The following is an 18,708-nucleotide window of genomic DNA, read 5'->3' as shown; positions in this document are numbered from 1 at the left end:
GACGATAGTCTTTCTTGGGGAACTTAAACGCTGAAAATTTGGTCTGTCTGTCTGTCTGTCTGTTTGTCTGTCTGTCACCCGATTCAGCCACCCGACCAAAGTTGGACCACTTGCTTACCGCCCACACTACTTAAACTGGTACGGCTGTTCATACTTGTGAACGTTATCGATCACAAAGTAAATATTACGCATATCTGAGGCGCAACATCACTAGGTAAGTATTAGGAGGTGTGTTCCATTAATAGGAAATACATAGATACGTAAGTCTAAAGACCCTAGTTTCTTAAGCTGCGCTGAAAATGCCATGCTATGCGCGCCGACGAACGACGTTCCCCGACTGCGCGCCGACGAGCGCCCTCTGCCATGGAGGAAGGAAATCCTCTGCACAAGCTCATGTTTCCCGATGTATTGCCAGATGGCGTCCATGTCTCACGCAGCGCCTCCTCAATTTTATCAATGCCAGCCAGATGCGGCCGATTCAACATAAAGGAAGCGCTGTCTGAGGCAGGGCAAAACATAAATGGCCGCTTGATGAAATAATGCGGTAAAATGAAATCTGTTCAAACAAACCTTCATGCCAGGACGGAAATGGTACGAGAACAGCATCACGGGTGGCCGCGGATCAGACCAGCACTCATGTAGTACGGCCGGCAGAAGACTATCGTCTTTCGACGACATTTGCAGCGAAGCACGCAGATACGCGGCAAATTTTTTCACCAATAAAGTTTCTATATCTATCTATCTATCTATCTATCTATCTATCTATCTATCTATTTACAGAATACCTGAGTCACCTCGGAGGCATTATTGCAGGGGGGAGCAGTTAGATAAAGATATGTTAAATCATTCACAGAAATAAATAATAAATACACAATGCAAAGTAACATCAAGGTGGAACATACAATGAGATAACATTTTCAAGCGTAATAGAAAATTTAAACAAAGTAAAGACAGTAATGCATTGTCACAAACACAGGCGCTAAAAAAATCGTGATTATCAGACACTGAAACACATTCTTCCGGCAACAAATTCCAGTCTTTCACCGTATGGGGAAAGAATGAATCAGCAAAACGGTTAGTATTGCAGCTGTATTCACGCACCTTCTTTGAGTGGTCGACTCGATTGGAAACATAAGTTGGCTCCGATAGGTACTTGCGGCTATCAATGTCTGTTTGATTATAGAAGATACGGTGGAAGAACTGGTGATTAACGTTTCCCACCCCTGCAATGCCTTTATTTCAGTGACACTTTCGAACGGGTTGTAACTATTGGAGACTAATGTGCAGTTTTTGTATCACTTGAATCAAATAGTCCTGATATGGGTCCCAAATCATAGAGGCGTATTCGAGGATAGATCTTACATGCAAAAAATTAAGTGTTTCTTTAACATCTTTGGACGCTGATTTGACATTTCTACGAATAAAAAACATTTTACTTGCCTTGGATACTGAATGATGAATGTGTACGTTCTATTTAAGTTTCGGTGTGAAGTAAACGCCAAGGTACTTGCACTCTGAGACGCTTTTTATTGTGTTTTCAACATTGTAGTGTGCTTGAGGTTCAAATTCTTTATTTCAAAAGCGGACGTGATTACATTTATTAATATTCAGACTCATTCGCCAGCGTAGACACCAATTTGCTATTTTATCAAGCTCCCTCTGCAAGATTGTTACATCTGATGGTGAATTTATTTTTCAGTAAAGAACACAGTCATCTGAAAAGAGTTTCATGGGGGACTGTATGTCATCTACAATGTCATTAATAGATATGAGGAATAATAGTGGCCCCAGAACGCTGCCCTGGGTCACTCCTGAGGATACGGTTCTGTGTGATCAACTACACCCATTACTGTTTACGGTCATTTAGATAATTACATATACAGTTTTGGGTTTTATTATGTATGTTCAAAGACGTTAACTTAATATTTAGTAAGTGATGAGATACTGTGTCAAACGCTTTTTTAAAATCTAGGAATAGTGCATCTACATGTTCGTTCTTGTCAAGGGAGTTACCTATAAAGTGTTGTAATTCAACTAATTTTGTGTTGCATCAGTAACTGTTACGAAATCCATGCTGTGCGGCAGTAAAAAGGTTAATCGACTTAAGGTATCTAAATTATTGACTATACAATATCGCTCAAAAACTTTGCAGGATACTGAAGTTAGAGATATAGGCCTGTAATTTTCCACCAGTTTCTTGTCTCCAAATTTAAAGATAGGATTAAGAGCCGTGCGTTTCCAGTCCCGTGGAACCAACCCAGTCTGGTACGAGATTTTAATTAAATGCAGAGATATTGTGCAATAATGCGGTGACATTTCTTTAGAACATAGGAAGGAATTCTATCAGGACCCAAAGATTTGGAGGTGTCCAATTCCCGCAAAAGACAGTCGATACCATGTATATCGATGTTTATTTCAGGCATGCAATGGTCAAAGGCACAGTTAGGAGGAAGTGATGTGGTCGGGACAGTCGTTAGTCTCTCCAAAACACCAATTGAAAATAAAGATTAAACACTTCAACTTTTCAGCGCCCGTCGTTATAGCAGTGCCATTCGATTTTAGATCGGGAACTGAAATGTCGTCGGTTCTGCTTGTTTTTATATATTCGCAGAAAGCTTTAGGTTTTCTTTTTTTTTCAGGTCTGTGTGTAATCGGGCAAAAAATAATTGTTTCGCTTTCTCGATTCCTAGTTTTAGCATCCGGTTTCCATCCTTTAAGTGTTGGCGGTTGAGTGAAGTGCTTTTATTACAGAATTTTTTGTACGCCCTTCTAGCTTTCTGTATCAGTCTACGCACTCCAGAATTAAACCAGGGTTTATGTTTTTTTTTGCCGCAAGAATTTTGTAGGGACATGCTCCTCTAGTAGTTCTAATAATTTGTTCCGAAGGGTGGAGTATAAATGCTCTGCATCACTGCTCTCTGACAGACGCCGGAAGGTTGGCAAGTATGACACTAATTCTGCCTGGATGGCGTCAAAGTTGTCTCGCTCATATAAGATTACTCGCAGTGATAGTTGCTCCCGTATAGGAACCACTGAAATATTTAAGCTTGTAATGACCACATCGTGGTCACTGAGGCCAGGTTGCGTTGAGACTTTGGTCACAATGTTGGGGTCGTTGCAAAAGACCAGGTCTAATGTAGCTTGTTGTCTAGTAGGAACAAGTACATATTGGGTTAAACTGTTTAACATAATTATTTCGCGAAAAATTGTATTGATTCGTGATTTGTTAGTTATTGCGCCGTCAGTAGTCCAAGTTATGTCTGGGAGGTTAAAATCCCCGCCCAGAAAAACACTATCAGAGAGCAAGATTATCAATTGGGGTTTCATTACTATCGGGTGGGCGGTAGAAGGAACCAAATGCTAGTCTCAACCCTTTTGACAAGTGCACTCGACACCATACTGATTCAGCATCATTCTCAAAATGAAGTACTTCACTGGGCACTGTTATCTTTCTTGAGGTTGACTGGCCTATGTGAGCGCCTTTAAACTGCTCAGGCCCTTCGCGTGTGTGCTCGAGCTCACCGTGTCCTTCCTCCCCCACCCCCCTCCTCTCTCTATCTCATCTTTCTATTCCCTATTTACCGTCCCCCAGAGCAGGGTAGCCAACCAGACGTATTTCTGGTTAACATCCCTGCCTTCTTTTCCTCTCCTCCTCACTGGGCAAGTCGTTAGCTATTAGAATGGAAACGCCTCCGCCGTGCCCGTGTCTATCTTTACGGTAGACAGTAAACGCCGGTGGGAATGTTCACGAGATCGGTTATCGATCTCTTCTGTCGTCATAACGGGGAGGCTGTGTTTAACGGGGTATGAGCCATTGCTTAAAGGGACACTAAAGAGAAACCGCAAGTGGAGCTTAAATGGTAGATTATCCTTTCACGATCACAGCCATACCATTCTTACTGCAAACAGATGTTTAATAAGCGAGAAAATAGCGAAAAACTGAAGGATAGGCGGTGACGCCCCTTCGAAATTCCTGCACTACACGTTCGTGACGTCGGAGATTACAAATGCAGGCCGGTCGCGATTGGTCGAGAGCCATTTATCGCTGTTAATAAAGCGCAAAATGAAATACGCCTTAAACGTACATAAACAGCATTTACCAACTTTTTAAACCGTTTCAAGCGAGGAAGTACAAGTTTAGCACAGAATTAAATAAGTAAGAAAAAATGGCATGGAGTTACATGCGGCCGTGATAGTTTCGTAGTTTCGTTTTTGGTCAATGCATCGTTGCGCGCGCCTGTTCCGCTCTACGGTGTTTGGTTGCGTGTTGCGTGGCTCGAAAAACGTTGACTTCGCGGGAAACAGCCAGAAAATGCCTCGTGTGTGTAGTGTTGAGGGCTGTATAAATGGCCCAAGGCGCTTGCTCAGGGGCAGCGGCAGTGTTGACTCGATTGTGTCCTTTCATGTGGTGTCGCGCGGAGAGCCCCGGCTCCCCGGCGTTCACAATGGCTCAGTGCTCTGCAGATGATAAAACGGCAAAACAGCCAGAGAAACCGATGGTGTTATCTCTCCATTTCTCGCCCTCAGATTATGTGTATAATATTGCCCTCGGAAAGTATCTTGGCGTGCCCCAGAGGCCAGTCCTTTCTCGAGCAGCTGTTCCCTCAATGCGGCCTTCATCAAACCCCCTACTGGTGCCCCTGCAGCAGCAAACTGCCGGCTCGGTGAGTGCTGAATGTCATTAAATAGAGCCACGAAATAACCATACCGAGTACGTGCGCAACTTTCTACGCTTGTTCTGTCGGGAACATCGTCGCCTGGCGGACCGGACGCTTCGCCTTCCGTCGACGAAAACGAAGCTCTGCTTTTTCCGGCGCGGCCGGCGGCTCACCGCCATCGCGCGCGGAAAAACCTACCGCTCGAGCACGGAGGATCATTTCGCGCTCCATTTCACTGATTGTCGCTCAAATGCAGTACTGCTTCCCTGGCGAGCTCTTCGTTGCAAGTTTCAGCGGCAGCAACGGTATCCATCGCGGCGAACGCAAACGCAGCGACCATGCCTGCAGCCATGATGCATCCAGCGCCTCGGCCGTTTACGCAAGCGGTGACGTATCATGGCGCATTGTGATTCGCTGAGAGCAATGAAGTCTGTGACGACACTGCTTCAGCGCGAAATCTGGGGTGAGGTAAATCGAGGAAGAGATATTTGGTCTTTGTTTACGAATTTCTCCGATAATAACTCATATTTTTGCACCCAACAAAAACTGCATGTATTCCTGAGGGTCCCTCTTTTATTCCAGCTGAACTTCCTGCTTCTCTTTAGTGTCCCTTTAAATGGGGTATGAGCCACTCATTGTCTTACGTGGCGGACAGATTTAATAAGAAAGGTAATACGCGAATGTGTGTGCGTACCTATCGTCACGATGACCACCGATCAGGACAAGAAATGTATTCGTACCTTTGTTCAATATTCTCTGTCACGTTTGTGTCATGCGCTAAACAGCGTCGCTGGTCATCCACCTTTACAGATTGGAATGGGTCATCAATGTTTTTGCGCTCTTTTATTTTTTCTAATCCTTCGTAGTGAGGGGCTCCGGATTAATTTTGACAGCCTAGTACTCGTTAACGTGCTCCCAAGGCAACGGTGTTTTTGTGTTTCGCCCCCATTTTTAATGCGGCCACTAGCCCTCAATTTGATCATAGTATGCTTAGAGGCGCAACACCACAGTCAAGCCACCACGGCACGTATTCATGGTATGTTTACGTCATGTGCATAGGGTAATAATTAGGTTGATTATTTCTACGCTTGGGTGGCGCCAACAAAAATATGCTTGCGTATTTCGCAGCACGTGGAAATATTTTATCTCCACTATTAGTGTGACGAGTGCACTCCGAGTGTAACCTAAAGATCAGCTAAGTATGAACGCGAAATGTTAATATTACTCTTCAAGTTCTGATCGCTTGCACAAACGCAAACTTGGGTGAATACTCTAGAGAAGTTGTTTCCTAAAGTTTCAGTCTGCCAGAAGTATTTGACGCGCTGTTCAGCAAACACCCAGAATGACGTTTGCGAGTTCTTTGATTCGGCTAATGTCTATGGGGGAAAGGATGAAAAGCAATCCTTGTATTGTTCCGTCCTATCTGCTGCGGCCGTCATGCAAACGATAAGAGGGCATGCGTGTATGAAGCTGAACTGTATATTGAAATAGCACGGTCGAGACGACGCTTTATTCCAAGAAGGAAAGATTGCGCTGACGCAAAAAGAACACGAGCCGATGATTGATGACGGTTTTTTACACATGAAGATAAAGTCCGCATAAATGCTTACACTAATTTCGCTCGTGGATGGAAGCGGACAGCCTGGCCGTACGTTAGACTGGGGAACGCAGATGAAAGGTTTTCACGTGGGAAACGTGCACGATCTCTGTTCCGCGGCAGCGTCGGTCAGCTGGGGCATTAACAGGTGCAACGCGATTGTTCATCGGCGACGTCTGCTCTATGACTTTGTAGGGGGCAATATATCGAGACTCATGCTTCTCACATAAACCGGGTGTTCGTGCAGGTGTCCATAGGAGCACGTAGTCACCAGGGCGGTAGGAAACGACGCGGCGAGAGGCATCGTCCCGATGTTTGTGACCGTCTTGGCTTGCTTCAGTGTTCATACGGGCGTGACGGCGACATTGGGCAAGACGAGACACAAACTGGTCGAAATCAATGGGGAAGCGTTGACGGGACCAGAGAAGAAAGAAACGTCGAGGGATGAGGTTGGGTGGCGGTCGTATACTAGAAAAACGGAGAGTATCCGGTCGTCCGTTGAACAGGCATATTGCCCACAAATGTTACAAAGGGGAGAATCGCATAGCAGTTACGATGGTCGGGTTGAATATACATGCATAGCATGTCGCACAGCGTGCGATGAAATCACTCTGTTAGGTCGTTGGTTTGAGGGTGGTAGCTAGACGTTGTCTTGTGCACGGTATTGGACGCTTGCAAAACTTCATTAGGAGTGCTTTAAAGAAATGCTTGCCTCGGTCGCTCAAAGAAGGAAGGAAGGAAAATAAGAGGCGAAAGGCAGAGAGGTTAACCAGGTTAAGTGTCCGGTTGGCTACTCTGCACGGGGGATGGGGTAAGCGCAGAAAAGATTGGAAGACAAGAGAAGATTAAAAAGAAGAAGAAAAAAAAACACATCTGTCCGCACAATTCTATAGTTTTTCATGAAGTCCTGTTTCTTGTAAAAAGCGTACTAGCGCTTTTAAAGCAGTTCGTTCCGACGTCGGCTGGGACCAGGGGCCAAGAATTCTGGCTTCCGTAAGGGGACGGCTGTCTATCTTGTCGAGCGTGTTTCTGAGGACTTTCCTTTGTGCACTAAAACGACGACAATCACACAGAAGATGTGCTATAGTCTCTTTGCACCCGCAAGTTTCACAATCTGGACTTGTGGCCATTCCCATCAGGTAGGAGTACGCGTTGGTGAAAGCTACTCCAAGTCTTAGGCGACAAATGAGAGTTACCTCCCGTCGTGGTAAGCCATGTGGAAGGCGGAGCTTCAGATTAGGATCCAGAAAACAGAGGCACTGGTTTTTAAAGTCCGTTGAATTCCAGTGGGCTAACGTAAGCTCGCGAGCAAGCGCACGGAGCTTTCTTGCTGCGTCTGTTCTGGACATAGGGATAGCGACGCAATCGGTACTGGCATGTGAAGATCGAGCGGCTGCATCCGCTTGCTCGTTTCCAAAGATACCACAGTGACTTGGCAGCCATTGAAAGAAAATGTGATGTCCTTTGTCAACTGCCTGATAGTAAATTTCGCGTGTGTCCGCGACAAGTCGTTCGTGGGGTCCACGGCGTAGTGCAGACAGCAAACTCTGCAGGGCGGCCTTGGAATCGCAGAAGATAGACCATTTCTGGGGTGGTTCCTGTTCGATAAATTTCATTGCCGCACACACAGCTGTAAGTTCGACAGCCATTGTCGATGTCAAGTGCGATGTCCGGAATTTTGTTACTGTAGATTTTGCTGGAACAAATACTGCAGCTGCTGAACTGGAGTACATGACCGACCCATCTGTGTAAACATGTAAGCGGTCACTGTGGACCTCATGTAGTAGCAATAATGCTGCCTGCTTCAATGCTGCTGACGGCATTTGTGCCTTCTTCTTTACGCCTGGAATGGTGAGGCATATTTGAGGTGAATGCAGGGACCACAGTGGCAACGAAGGCCATGCTGCAGGGACGTAATTCGACGGTAGCGATGCTCCGTGTAAAATCAGGAGACGGCTAAAACTCGTATGCGGCCTAGTTGTTGGCAGGCAAGCAAGATGGTGAAAGGGGGTCCTTGCGACATGTCGAATGTGCACTCTTAAAGCGTCGACTGCAAAGTACGTTGATACAGGGTGGTCACGTGCTATAGCGATTGTGGCCGCTGTGGATGCACACTTAGGGAGGCCGAGGCACGTCCGTAGAACTTGGACTTGCATACTCTGGAGTGTTCGAAGGTTCGTTTTACTGGTGCTTCTCAGCACGGGCAGGCTGTATCTTAGGAAGCCCATAAATAATGCATGGTACAGCTGTAGCATCGATTGCACAGATGCACCCCAAGACTTTCCGCCGCCAAATTTGAATACATGTGCACGAATGTGCACGAATACATGTGCACGAATACATGTGCACAGTCAACCTCTTTTTCATATATGAAATATGTGGCGTCCAAGACAAATCACAATCGATGATGACTACAAGGAAACGGTGTTTTGTTTCGTAAGCAATTACTTGTCCATTTATGCGTATAACATATGGAGTCATTGTTTTGCGCGTAAATGCGACTAATCGGCACTTTTCGGAGGATAATTCTAGGCCTTTCATACGCAGATAGGACGACGTTTGTGTGACCGCCTTCTGCAGTCTCGCTCGTATCTGCGGACGAGTTACGCCGGCCACCCAGATGCAGATATCATCTGCATAGATGGATATATGAACCGTCCTTGGCAATGATCCAACAAGGCCTAGCAGTGCTACGTTGAAGAGCGTGGGGCTTAACACTACGCCTTGTGGCACACCTTTGCTGGTGACTGGTGCGGTCGCTCAAAAGAACGTGAGAGGCCCCGTGACGTAAGCCTGCAAGAAGAAGGCCGCTACTTCCGAGGCAGCTCCTGAACGTATTGAGGCTATTTCAGCGTACTGGATCAAGTGGTCAACAGCAGTGACGATCTATCTGTTGCCGTCTGGAGTAGTTGGTGGGGGCCCGAAAAGGTCAATGCCGACGACAGAGAATGGTTCTGCTGGACAAGGAAGTGGTTGTAGCGCCCTGACCGGAGCAGTAGTAGGTCGTTTATGGTGTTGGCAAAGCGTGCATGAGGCAACGTATCTAGCTATGGTCGTGGAAAGACCTGGCCAAACGTATGTGCTCGTGGGTTTTGTGGCCTGACGTAGGGTCATCGTGTGAGGCCTGCAGAACTTCAGGGCGAAGAGAGCGTGGTACAACGGGAATCCTTCGATGGCCTTGCGGGTGAAAATTGTAACGGTAGAGCACGTCGTCTTCGAACTTGAATAGTTTGAGCTGTTTACGTAGCCTAGCATTTGGTGGAGATGAAACACCGCTAAGGCGATTCATGATACCATGGCAATAAGAATCGGCGCCCTGGTGAGTGGAAAACACTGAAGGGCGGTTTTATGGAGTCAAGGAGGCAATCAGTGTAATAGACGATACGTCCTCCTTGCGGCCACTTTTACAAGGTTATGCGATGTGCTCCGATGATGGTGGTAATGGGCATGGTGGAATAGCATCGGCGTCTTGGTGCTTCATTCCGGACTTGTAAATTACATCGAAATCGTATGCTTGTAATCGGAGTATGCAGCAGCCTAGGCGTCCAGACAAGTTTTTGATTGTCTACAACCAACATAGGGCATGGTGGTCGGTCACACCCGTGAAATGTCGACCGTGGAGATAGACAAAATTTCTGAATGGACCAGAAAACAGCCAAACACACTTGTTCGGTTATTGAGTACTTCTTTTCCGCGGAAGTTAGAACGCGGCTTGCATATGCAACAACCTTTGCGCAAAATTCGCGGTCGCAATGCAGCAGTACGGCACCAATTCCTCGACCACTAGCGTCAGTATGCATGTAATGTGGATGACTTGTGATCACAATGAGAAAGAACAGGTGGGGATGTTAGTGCCTGATTGAGTTCTTGGAACACGGCTTCACACTGATCGTTCCAATCGAGGGAACTGGAACTAGCAAGGAGTTTGTGGAAGTGCGAGGCAATGCTAGCGAAGTTCCGGATGAAACGTCGAAAGTATCAGGCGAGTCCAAGGAAGATGTGCAGTTATATTGCACGAAGTGGGCGTGGAAAGTTGAGCACTGCGGAAATTTCGTCGGGATCGGGCTGGATATACCGTCTTTGCTAACAAGATGAGGCAGTACTTGAGGCCGCGAAGAACAGTGTCGATCATTCTTTCAAATGTGGCGGTAGCATTGCATAGGCCGAAATGCATAACGTTAAACTGGTAAAGACCGTCCAGAGAAGAAAAGGCGGTCTTTTTCTTGTCCGCTTCGTGCAGTGGAATTTGCCAACATCGGAGCAATGATCAAGGCTGGAAAAGTATTGCTCGCCTTGCAAAGTATCAAGGGCGTAATCGATACGGGGCATCGGATATACATCCTTACGGGTGATCTTGTTTAGCGCGCGGTAGTCAACACAAAATCATGCCGATCCACCCTTCTTCAGCACTAAAACGACGAGTGATGACCAAGAACTGGCAGAGGTACGTATGATGTTTCTTTATAGCATATCGGCGACGTGCCCCTGGATGATTTTGCGTTCGGCCAAACAGACTCGGTAGGGACGACGGCGTACAATAGTCTGGCCATCGTTGTCGATGCGATGGGAGGAAGCAGATGTCTATCCGTGTGATGAAGTATTCGTATTGACACCTGCACTTGTTTATCTTTCACCGGTGACCACTTTCCACCGTCTAACAAATGTTAAACGTCATCGCTCGGCGCAGGACGCCCCTGCATGTATCGGAAGTTTCTCGAACGTTATCGATGCTTATATCCGTAGTCTGTTGTCATTTATTTCTTCATTGCTAATTATTATAGTGTCGCGTAGTAGTGACGGTGAAGAAAACAGTCGCAAAACTGTGAACGACGAAACGGACTTTCTATTGGGCGAGCTTCTGCCCACAGAAATAGGCCTTGTAGGAGGGACGTGACGGCGGCTGTACGAGACATGCCGTCGTCCCTATTCAGAAGGGCGAAGGCGGCGAGCTGAGCGGCGGCTGCGACGACCAGCGTGGCTGGCTTCTATCACGGCCGCTGGATAAAAAAAATTTCGCAGTTTCGCCCGAAAGGCGAAGCATCGATTGCGATAGCAACTTAGTAGAGAGCTATTCGGAGTAGTGATAGTAGTTTTATCGGCTGCATAAACTTGGACACATTGGCTTACTAACTGAATTAACAATCGTAGTGTCAGTGCGCACAAGCAAACATGAATAGATCACCCTGAATGACCGCAGCCAACAACTGTCAAAACGCTGGCAGCAAGCGCAGGTTCGCGCGGTCTGTCGATTCAACGGATACTGAGCGGCGAATGCACAGCGCATACAAAGGTCAGAGCCGTGTGGAGATAAGAGACGGTGCGGGCGACCGGCACCGCCGGTCAAAGTGCTAAGAAGTTGTTGGCACAAGAGAAGCTGCCCCCCCTTCCCCCCTTCCTCCTCCCCCCCTCCTTCCCGCGCTGCCTTCCCGCTTGCTTTCGCGTGGGAGATTGAGTGGCAAGATACGCCTTTGGTGCCGGAGCATAGCGCCGCCCCAGGGCGCCTCCCTCCCTCCCATACCATACCATACCATACCTTACCACCACGGCTTCTCGCGCGACGGTCACGTTTGCGTTCCGCCGTGCGTTCGCTCTCCGTGATAGCGCGCGGGGGAGTTCGCCCTCCGTGATAGCGCGCGTCCCCCACGCGCTTTCGCTCGCGCATACGGGGCGCGGCGACGATTTTATCGCCCTTTGGAATCTATACGGAACCTCACGGCGACGGCGACGACAGAAATCCGGTTGAAGTATCCATATAATTGCTATCGCAATAAAAGGTGCGGCCTGCCGCGTGCATCGAAAACGGTGTGATCCACCGCGGCACCACACGCCGGGGTCTGTTGTCTGGCATCGGCATAGCAAATGCGTCAAGAACGCGTTTGGAACGCCGTCGCGCGTGCAAGCTGAAGCGTTCCATCCTCCTCAGCTAGCGCCGTTCGGCACAGCCAAGCGGTCGATAATGCAACTACGGCCGTCACGTTCGCTCCCATAGCAGTGCGCCCGACGCGGCAGGCCGCATCCTTTTATTGCGATAGCAATTATATGGACACTCCAAAGCAGATTTCTGCCGTCGGCGTCGCCGTCGCCGTGAGGTTCCGTATGACGTCAATGGAGATGAAATCGTCGCCGCGCGCCGCCGAACGCTGTATGTGCGAGTGAAAGGGCGCGAGGGACATGCGCTTTCACGGGAAGTGAACGCACGGTGGAGAACAAACGCGCGTTCTGTGCCGTGCTCCCTTAAGGGCTGCAGAAGTAGGCGTCTCTTTCCTCCTTTACAATCACCATATATGTAGAGCAAACGCGCCTTCTTCTGACGCACGAAAGGCCGTGGGGGGGAGGGAAGGGAGGGGACTTTTAGCTGCGGCACCAAGTGCCTATTTATATCAGAGCCTCCGGCAACAGTCACTAACGCCGCGCGCATTTTGAGCGAACGCGGGCAAAACGCCGACGGCGTCGACAACAGTTCTGCGTGTTGCCGGTGGTGCTGCATGTCCAAGTTTATACAGCTGATAAAGCTACTATCATTACTCCGTATAGCTCTCTACAAGTTTGCTATCGCAATTGATGCTTCGCCTTTCAGGTGAAACTGCGACAACTTTTTTTTTTATGCAGCGGCCGTGCCTCTATGACGTACCGACATGACGTAGCGAAATGACGAACCAGTTGTATCTCGATTCAAAAGTGTCCGTGTCGAGACCGAGTTGTCAACGTGAAGGCCTCTGGTCGCCACCACCACTCAGGCGGGCGGCACTGGCTGCTCCTCAACGGGCGAGGGACTCGCGGAACGGACGCTGTTGGCAGGAGCGCGTCTACCCGCTGATTCGCCGGACGCCACATGTCTCTTGAGGAAGGATGTGCAGGGAGGCCTGTCAGGCGAATGATGCGGCGACGGTGCCGACACGAGCGCCGTCGGCGGCGCATCGCAGACCACGCCGTTGCACCGCGTGCAGGGTTCATACAAGAGTCATTCGGTTGAAGCGCTGAACGGGCCACGACGCGTGCAGTGCAGGTGGACGCGGCGCAGCCTGTCGGGCTACATAGCGACGGGATACGTCGTGAGTGAGCCACGAGCTGGCCGGGCAAATGGGGGTCAAGGCCCGCAGGAGCGTCCAGTGGTTCGTTGAGGACGCCTGACGTGGGATGCAGTGAGGGTCGCAGAAGGTCGTGACCGACGTCCGCGGTGGCGTTAGCCGGCCGAGTCATAGGCAGTGGAATCGGCGCGGTGCCGAGCTCGCCCGCCGCCTCGGAGACCGGCTGAGCGAACCGCGTGGACGGGTCGGGTGTCGTTGTTGGAGGAGCGATGGCGTTGGAGACAGACGCGATGGCGTGCGGCACGGTAGCCGGCATTGGGTCGGCGATGTCTCCACTGTCGCCTGCCATCGTTGGGGGCGAGAAAGGCGATGACGTGGCCGGTGTCATATTCGTGACGATACCCTCCGCGACAGCATTGTGCGCGTACACGAACGAAAGAGACCCCTGGAGAGAGCCGGAGGCCGGGGACCGTGTGGTAGCGCACAGGGTGGTCGCCGAGATGCTATCGGGGCAACTCGAGGGAGGAAGGCGTGTCTGATAATGGCTAACGGGCGTTGACGGTGACGCGTCTGGTACTGGCCTGGAGGGCGTTGGCACAGAGTCGCGTACCGTGTGTTCAACCTCTGGAAGATGATGGTAGGCAGCGCCGAAGAAGTTGAGGACGGACTGCCGCAGTTCGTCATACGGGCGCGGGCCAGGCGATGGAACGCCGAGGTGGATCTGGAGAGCAAGCGGCAGGACGTCGAGGAGTACCGCGTGCTTGAACTCCTTGATCCAGATGTGGTTAAGCTCCAGAGCCGCTTCGAACTGGGCGAACCATGCGCCGACGTAGCTGGACGAGAACGGCGTCAGTGGCGGGTCGAACTGGGGCTCCGGCCAGTGAGCCATGGCAGCGTGTCGCTCGGGAAAAGGCGCGCTCTCCCGGGTCACCAATGTAGGAGAGACGTGACGGCGGCGGTACGAGCCATGCCGTCGTTCCCTACTCAGAAGGGCGAAGCCGGTGAGCCGAGCAACGGCTGCGACGACCAGCGTGGCTGGCTTCTAGAACGACACTGCGCGTGCCGAGCTTGCGCTTCGAGCACGCGCTGCGCATCTTTATTTTTCACTTCGACAGCCGGCGCCAAGGCACCGGCTGAGAGCGCCGACCAAAGCGCCCCGGGTTGCGGCGTCTGTGGGCGCTACAGCCTCACTCAAAGACCAACGATAGCGGCGAACACAGTCGGCGATCGTCGAAATCTGATCAGCTGCGAAACGCGTCGGCTTTTATACATGAGTCATCGAAGGTCCCAGAGAGGTCCCTGGTGCCCGCGTGTCGTCTTCCAGAAAGTACTAGACGATTCGCGTCACTCATACAATCAGATCACATGAGCATCGGTGACAACAGATGCGGATAGAAGCATCGATAACATTGAAGAAACTTCCGATACATGCAGGCGCGTCCTGCGCCGAGCGATAACGTTGAACATTTGTTAGCCGGTGAAAAGCGGTCACCCGTGAAAGGTGAACAAGTACACATGTCAATAGTTTCTTGATACGAACCACAAGTTACCGCGGCTTAAACCGCTTCGCTGTTAAAAAAAAAAACACGCGCTTTTACATGATCGACGACGATTCACAGCGCATTCCCGTCAACCGTGGCAGTGGATATGTCATTGACACGGTCGCAGTTACGCTTGCTTTGACATACATGATTGACGAGCACGCCTGTCATATTTAGCTGAAAATGCAGACAAAAGAAGTAAAGGCACCAAGACGTGGTCGTGCCCGACAAAGAAAAGAGAAAAACAAGTCAGAAAAAAGGCACCAAGACGTGGTCGTGCCCGACAAAGAAAAGAGAAAAAACACGTTATAAAAAGCAATGTCGAAAGAAGAAGCAATAAACTGCAAATGTAACATTAATAGCGTGGCGAAATAACCATGAAATAAAAAAACAAGGCACAGTAATGTGGGTGGGTCGGCCCGATAATCCAGTGGAGTAGTGGGCATTCTTATACAACATCACACACGTATTCGGCCTGCTTATGAGGGGACTCAGTTATTATTTAGCTACTCTAACTTATGGACGAGAAGTTTCCCATGTGTTCATTTAGGCTGTGCGTGATGGCTCTAAATTTGTGAATAAAATATGACAATATTTGTTCCCGTTCACAAGAAGAGTGGAAGCCTGACTGGAGATGGGTGACTAGTATTTTTTCAAATGAATGACCCGGCAGACATATGTTTTGAAAATGGGAGATGTGGTAGTGCGCGGGTGTGAGCTCTGTGGTTATTTAGACGGAGCCTGAAAGCGGTTCCTGTCTGGCTTATATACTGTTAATCGCAGACGTCACTAGTATGACTTGATGTGAATGTTTAGCGAATCAGTTCCGTTTTCTCCTGATCAGTATTGTTTATAAGTTATTTCTATTTTTCTTATCCGTCTAGTCAACAAACAGTATGTTTTGTATAATGATTTATTTTCTATCATTCTCTGTTTATTGCCTCACTCTAACTTGACCTATATACCACGCATTTATAGTTTATCTATATTACCGAAGTTTTCTATTTTTCCTTTGTATAATTAATTTTTTTTTGTTACCATAATAATATGCTTATTGTGTCGCTCCTACTTGCGTTATTTATACATTATACCGTGCGCTGTCATCTGATTATTATTCTTGTTTTCCTTTCTCCTTTTTGTATAATTATCTGTATCTTTAGCCCCTCCCCTCTGTAATGCTTCATTGTAAGCCCTGAGGGTACTATAAATAAATAAATAAATAAATAAATAAATGAAGCATGTAGACCACATTGCTACTGTCACAATTTAAAGGTTGCCTAATTTTGAATGTAAAATTACGCGCGGGTCTTCCAGAAAGTTCTAGACAATTCGCGTCGGTCATACAATCAGATAACATAAGCGTCGGTGAAAACAGGCAACGGAAAGAAGCATCGATAACGTTCTAGAAACTTCCGATACAGGCGCGTCCTGCGCCGAGCGATAACGAGAACATTTGTTAGCCGATGGAAAGCGGCCACCCGTGAAAGATAAACATGCATACGTGTCATATATATATATATATATTCTTTTGTACTGTTCTCATCTGTATTGGACGTTGGGTATCATTGTTTCACAATCCTGTCTTTGCCCTGACTCGGACATGCCGTATCCATAAGTAGATTACTTCCCATTTTTGGAATGACTATGCCGGAGAGATTGGCACTTCCTTGTCAATTGTTTCCTAACTATTGCTTTTTTAAAACGACGCCAGCGGGAACATGAAAGCACTCTGGCTGCTTCCATCGCGAACGCGCTTTGGTACTCAGAACCTCAGAGCTGCAGGCACTGCCCATCGTGAAACTCGTTTACCGCAAGGTCCCGGCACCCTAACCGCAGTCAGTTTGCTCGATTAAGCCATCAAAACGTTTCGCCCAGAAGTCAGCGTCGCTTTGAAGACGTCTGGTTACATTGTCACCGCGCACTAGCCGTCACAGAGCCGGGCTCATCTCAAAGCTCTTAACTCGCGCTTCCTCAAGTTCCTTCGCAATCGGCCCCAATGTGTGTCACATACAAACAACACGCCGGAACATGTAAAAAAAACTTTTTTTAAGAATGATGCAACATCTTCAAATGTTTCGTTAGGAAGGAAGTGCTCAATATGATACCCGCGGCCGCATCAGTCGCTGCCGCTGAAAAAAGACGCACAAAGGTCTCCAAGCATCGCGCGAGGGACGCGGACAACGGACGCGCGACAAAGACCTCTCCTGCTTTTACTCGCCTTTTGCAAACGCTACGACGAGTTGCACAAAGACGGAGGAGGACCGCCGAGGGGTAGTGAGAAAAGGCGGCACCCGGATAATCCGCTCCATGTCCGCGAACAATCTCCCCGAGGCGGCCGGATTAGCGCATAGGCGAAGACCACGAAAAGAGCCGAAACGCGCGCGATACACTTTAACATAGCGGTGACAAATTACGGCAGCTCGCTTTTCTTTTTGCCTGAAAGGAGCCGAGAGGCACCCAGAGGGTGCAGGGTTGAGTCCCTCTCGGGCAGCACCGAGTCAACAACACACAGCGCGGCGCCTAATCCTGTTCGGTCCGTGAGGAAGAGCCGAAGGCATTGTAGCTTCTTCTTTCACTTCCAGTGGCTCGTGGGCACACACATACGGTCGCCAAAGCGATACGAATGAATGTCTACGCGGAACATTTTATTTCTTGTATAAATTTTTTGTATCTCGCTTCATTTCGCAGTAGTGTCCATCAACCACAAGGGTTCGACCGTTAACGCAGCTTCGGTACGAAGCACGTCGTCATGTGCGGCCGAGCAAGTGGCCATTGCCTTGGCCCTCCTGGACGAGAAACATGCCAACATCTTCAGCGACTCCAGGGCAGCCATCCGCGCCTTCAGCGTTGGCACCGTGTGTAAAGAAGCTTGTCGCATCCTCGACGGTAAAAGCATTTCCACCCACACTCTCACGTGGTTCCCCGCTCACATGGGATCCATCATGGGAGGCCCCACAAACCTCAACGAGCTGGCCCACTCCAAGGCGCGAGGTCTCGCTTTCCGCGACCATGGAGAACTCCCCGGCCAGCCAGGAGTGGTGGAGAACAGAGATCAACCGACAACATACAATGAAATTACGCAGTACTTTTATCTCGGCAGGAGAGACTTTCCCCTTCCTCACAAGAAGTTAAATAGAGCGCAGGCATTGACCCTCAGATTATTGCAAACAGGCTCGTATCCCAGCCTGGCTTTATTACACAAGCTTTATCCCGACACTTATGCCAGTAGTTCTTGCAGGCACTGCAATGACTTCGCTAGCTTAGACCATATGCTCTGGCGTTGCCCCTCGTTACGAGGCACGGAACAAATAAATGAGGACAAGTGGCTCTCCGCTATCAAGAGCCCCGATGCCGGGGCGCAACTATGGGCTGTCCAGAGGGCCCACGATGCGGCGGTCGGGCATGGCCTGACTGTCCCAACGTGGGAGCGGCCCGCTGCGCGCTGAGTCGCGTACCTCAGGACGTTCATTAAAGTTTTCCATCCATCCATCCATCTCGCTTCAGAATATTTACCAGGGTCCCCACTCGTCTGTGCTGGACAAGGCGTTTTCTTGTCGGTCGAGATGTCCGCAACTGAAGCTCCGCGTGGCGTACAGAAGACGTCGCAACGTTTTGGTCAAATGCTGATTTCTGGCCGTCGGTTTCCGTCTGGTCTTACTGCCGAGGCCCTCTGAGCGCTCTCGCCTAGACGTAGCGCGATCTCTCTTGTCGTCAACGCCACGGGCATTCTCCAACAACGCGCTTACAAGGAAACAAGACCACTTTCACACCAGTGCCGCGAGCATTCTTTTCCATAATATCGCCGAGAAATCAAGGTAGCCTTAACCCGGACCCAATGGAGCCTCCCTAGAGATTGCAACACTGGCAATCTATTTTAAATGACC

At 49.2% G+C, this 18,708-nt stretch overlaps 1 protein-coding gene across 1 annotated transcript in view; it reads right to left on the bottom strand.

Moving 5' to 3' along the window:
- LOC119463464 (uncharacterized) overlaps positions 1-13,599 on the bottom strand; it is a 43,117-nt gene extending 29,518 nt beyond the window's left edge. The window contains exon 1 of the mRNA XM_037724304.2: positions 13,305-13,599. Coding sequence (XP_037580232.1) covers positions 13,305-13,599 — 295 coding nt within the window. The remainder of the gene's footprint in view (positions 1-13,304) is intronic.
- Positions 13,600-18,708: the final 5,109 nt, after the last annotated feature.

Source organism: Dermacentor silvarum, chromosome 9 (genome assembly GCF_013339745.2).
Source record: "Dermacentor silvarum isolate Dsil-2018 chromosome 9, BIME_Dsil_1.4, whole genome shotgun sequence".
Lineage (NCBI taxonomy): Eukaryota > Metazoa > Arthropoda > Arachnida > Ixodida > Ixodidae > Dermacentor > Dermacentor silvarum.
This window is presented reverse-complemented; position numbering and strand designations above follow the sequence as displayed.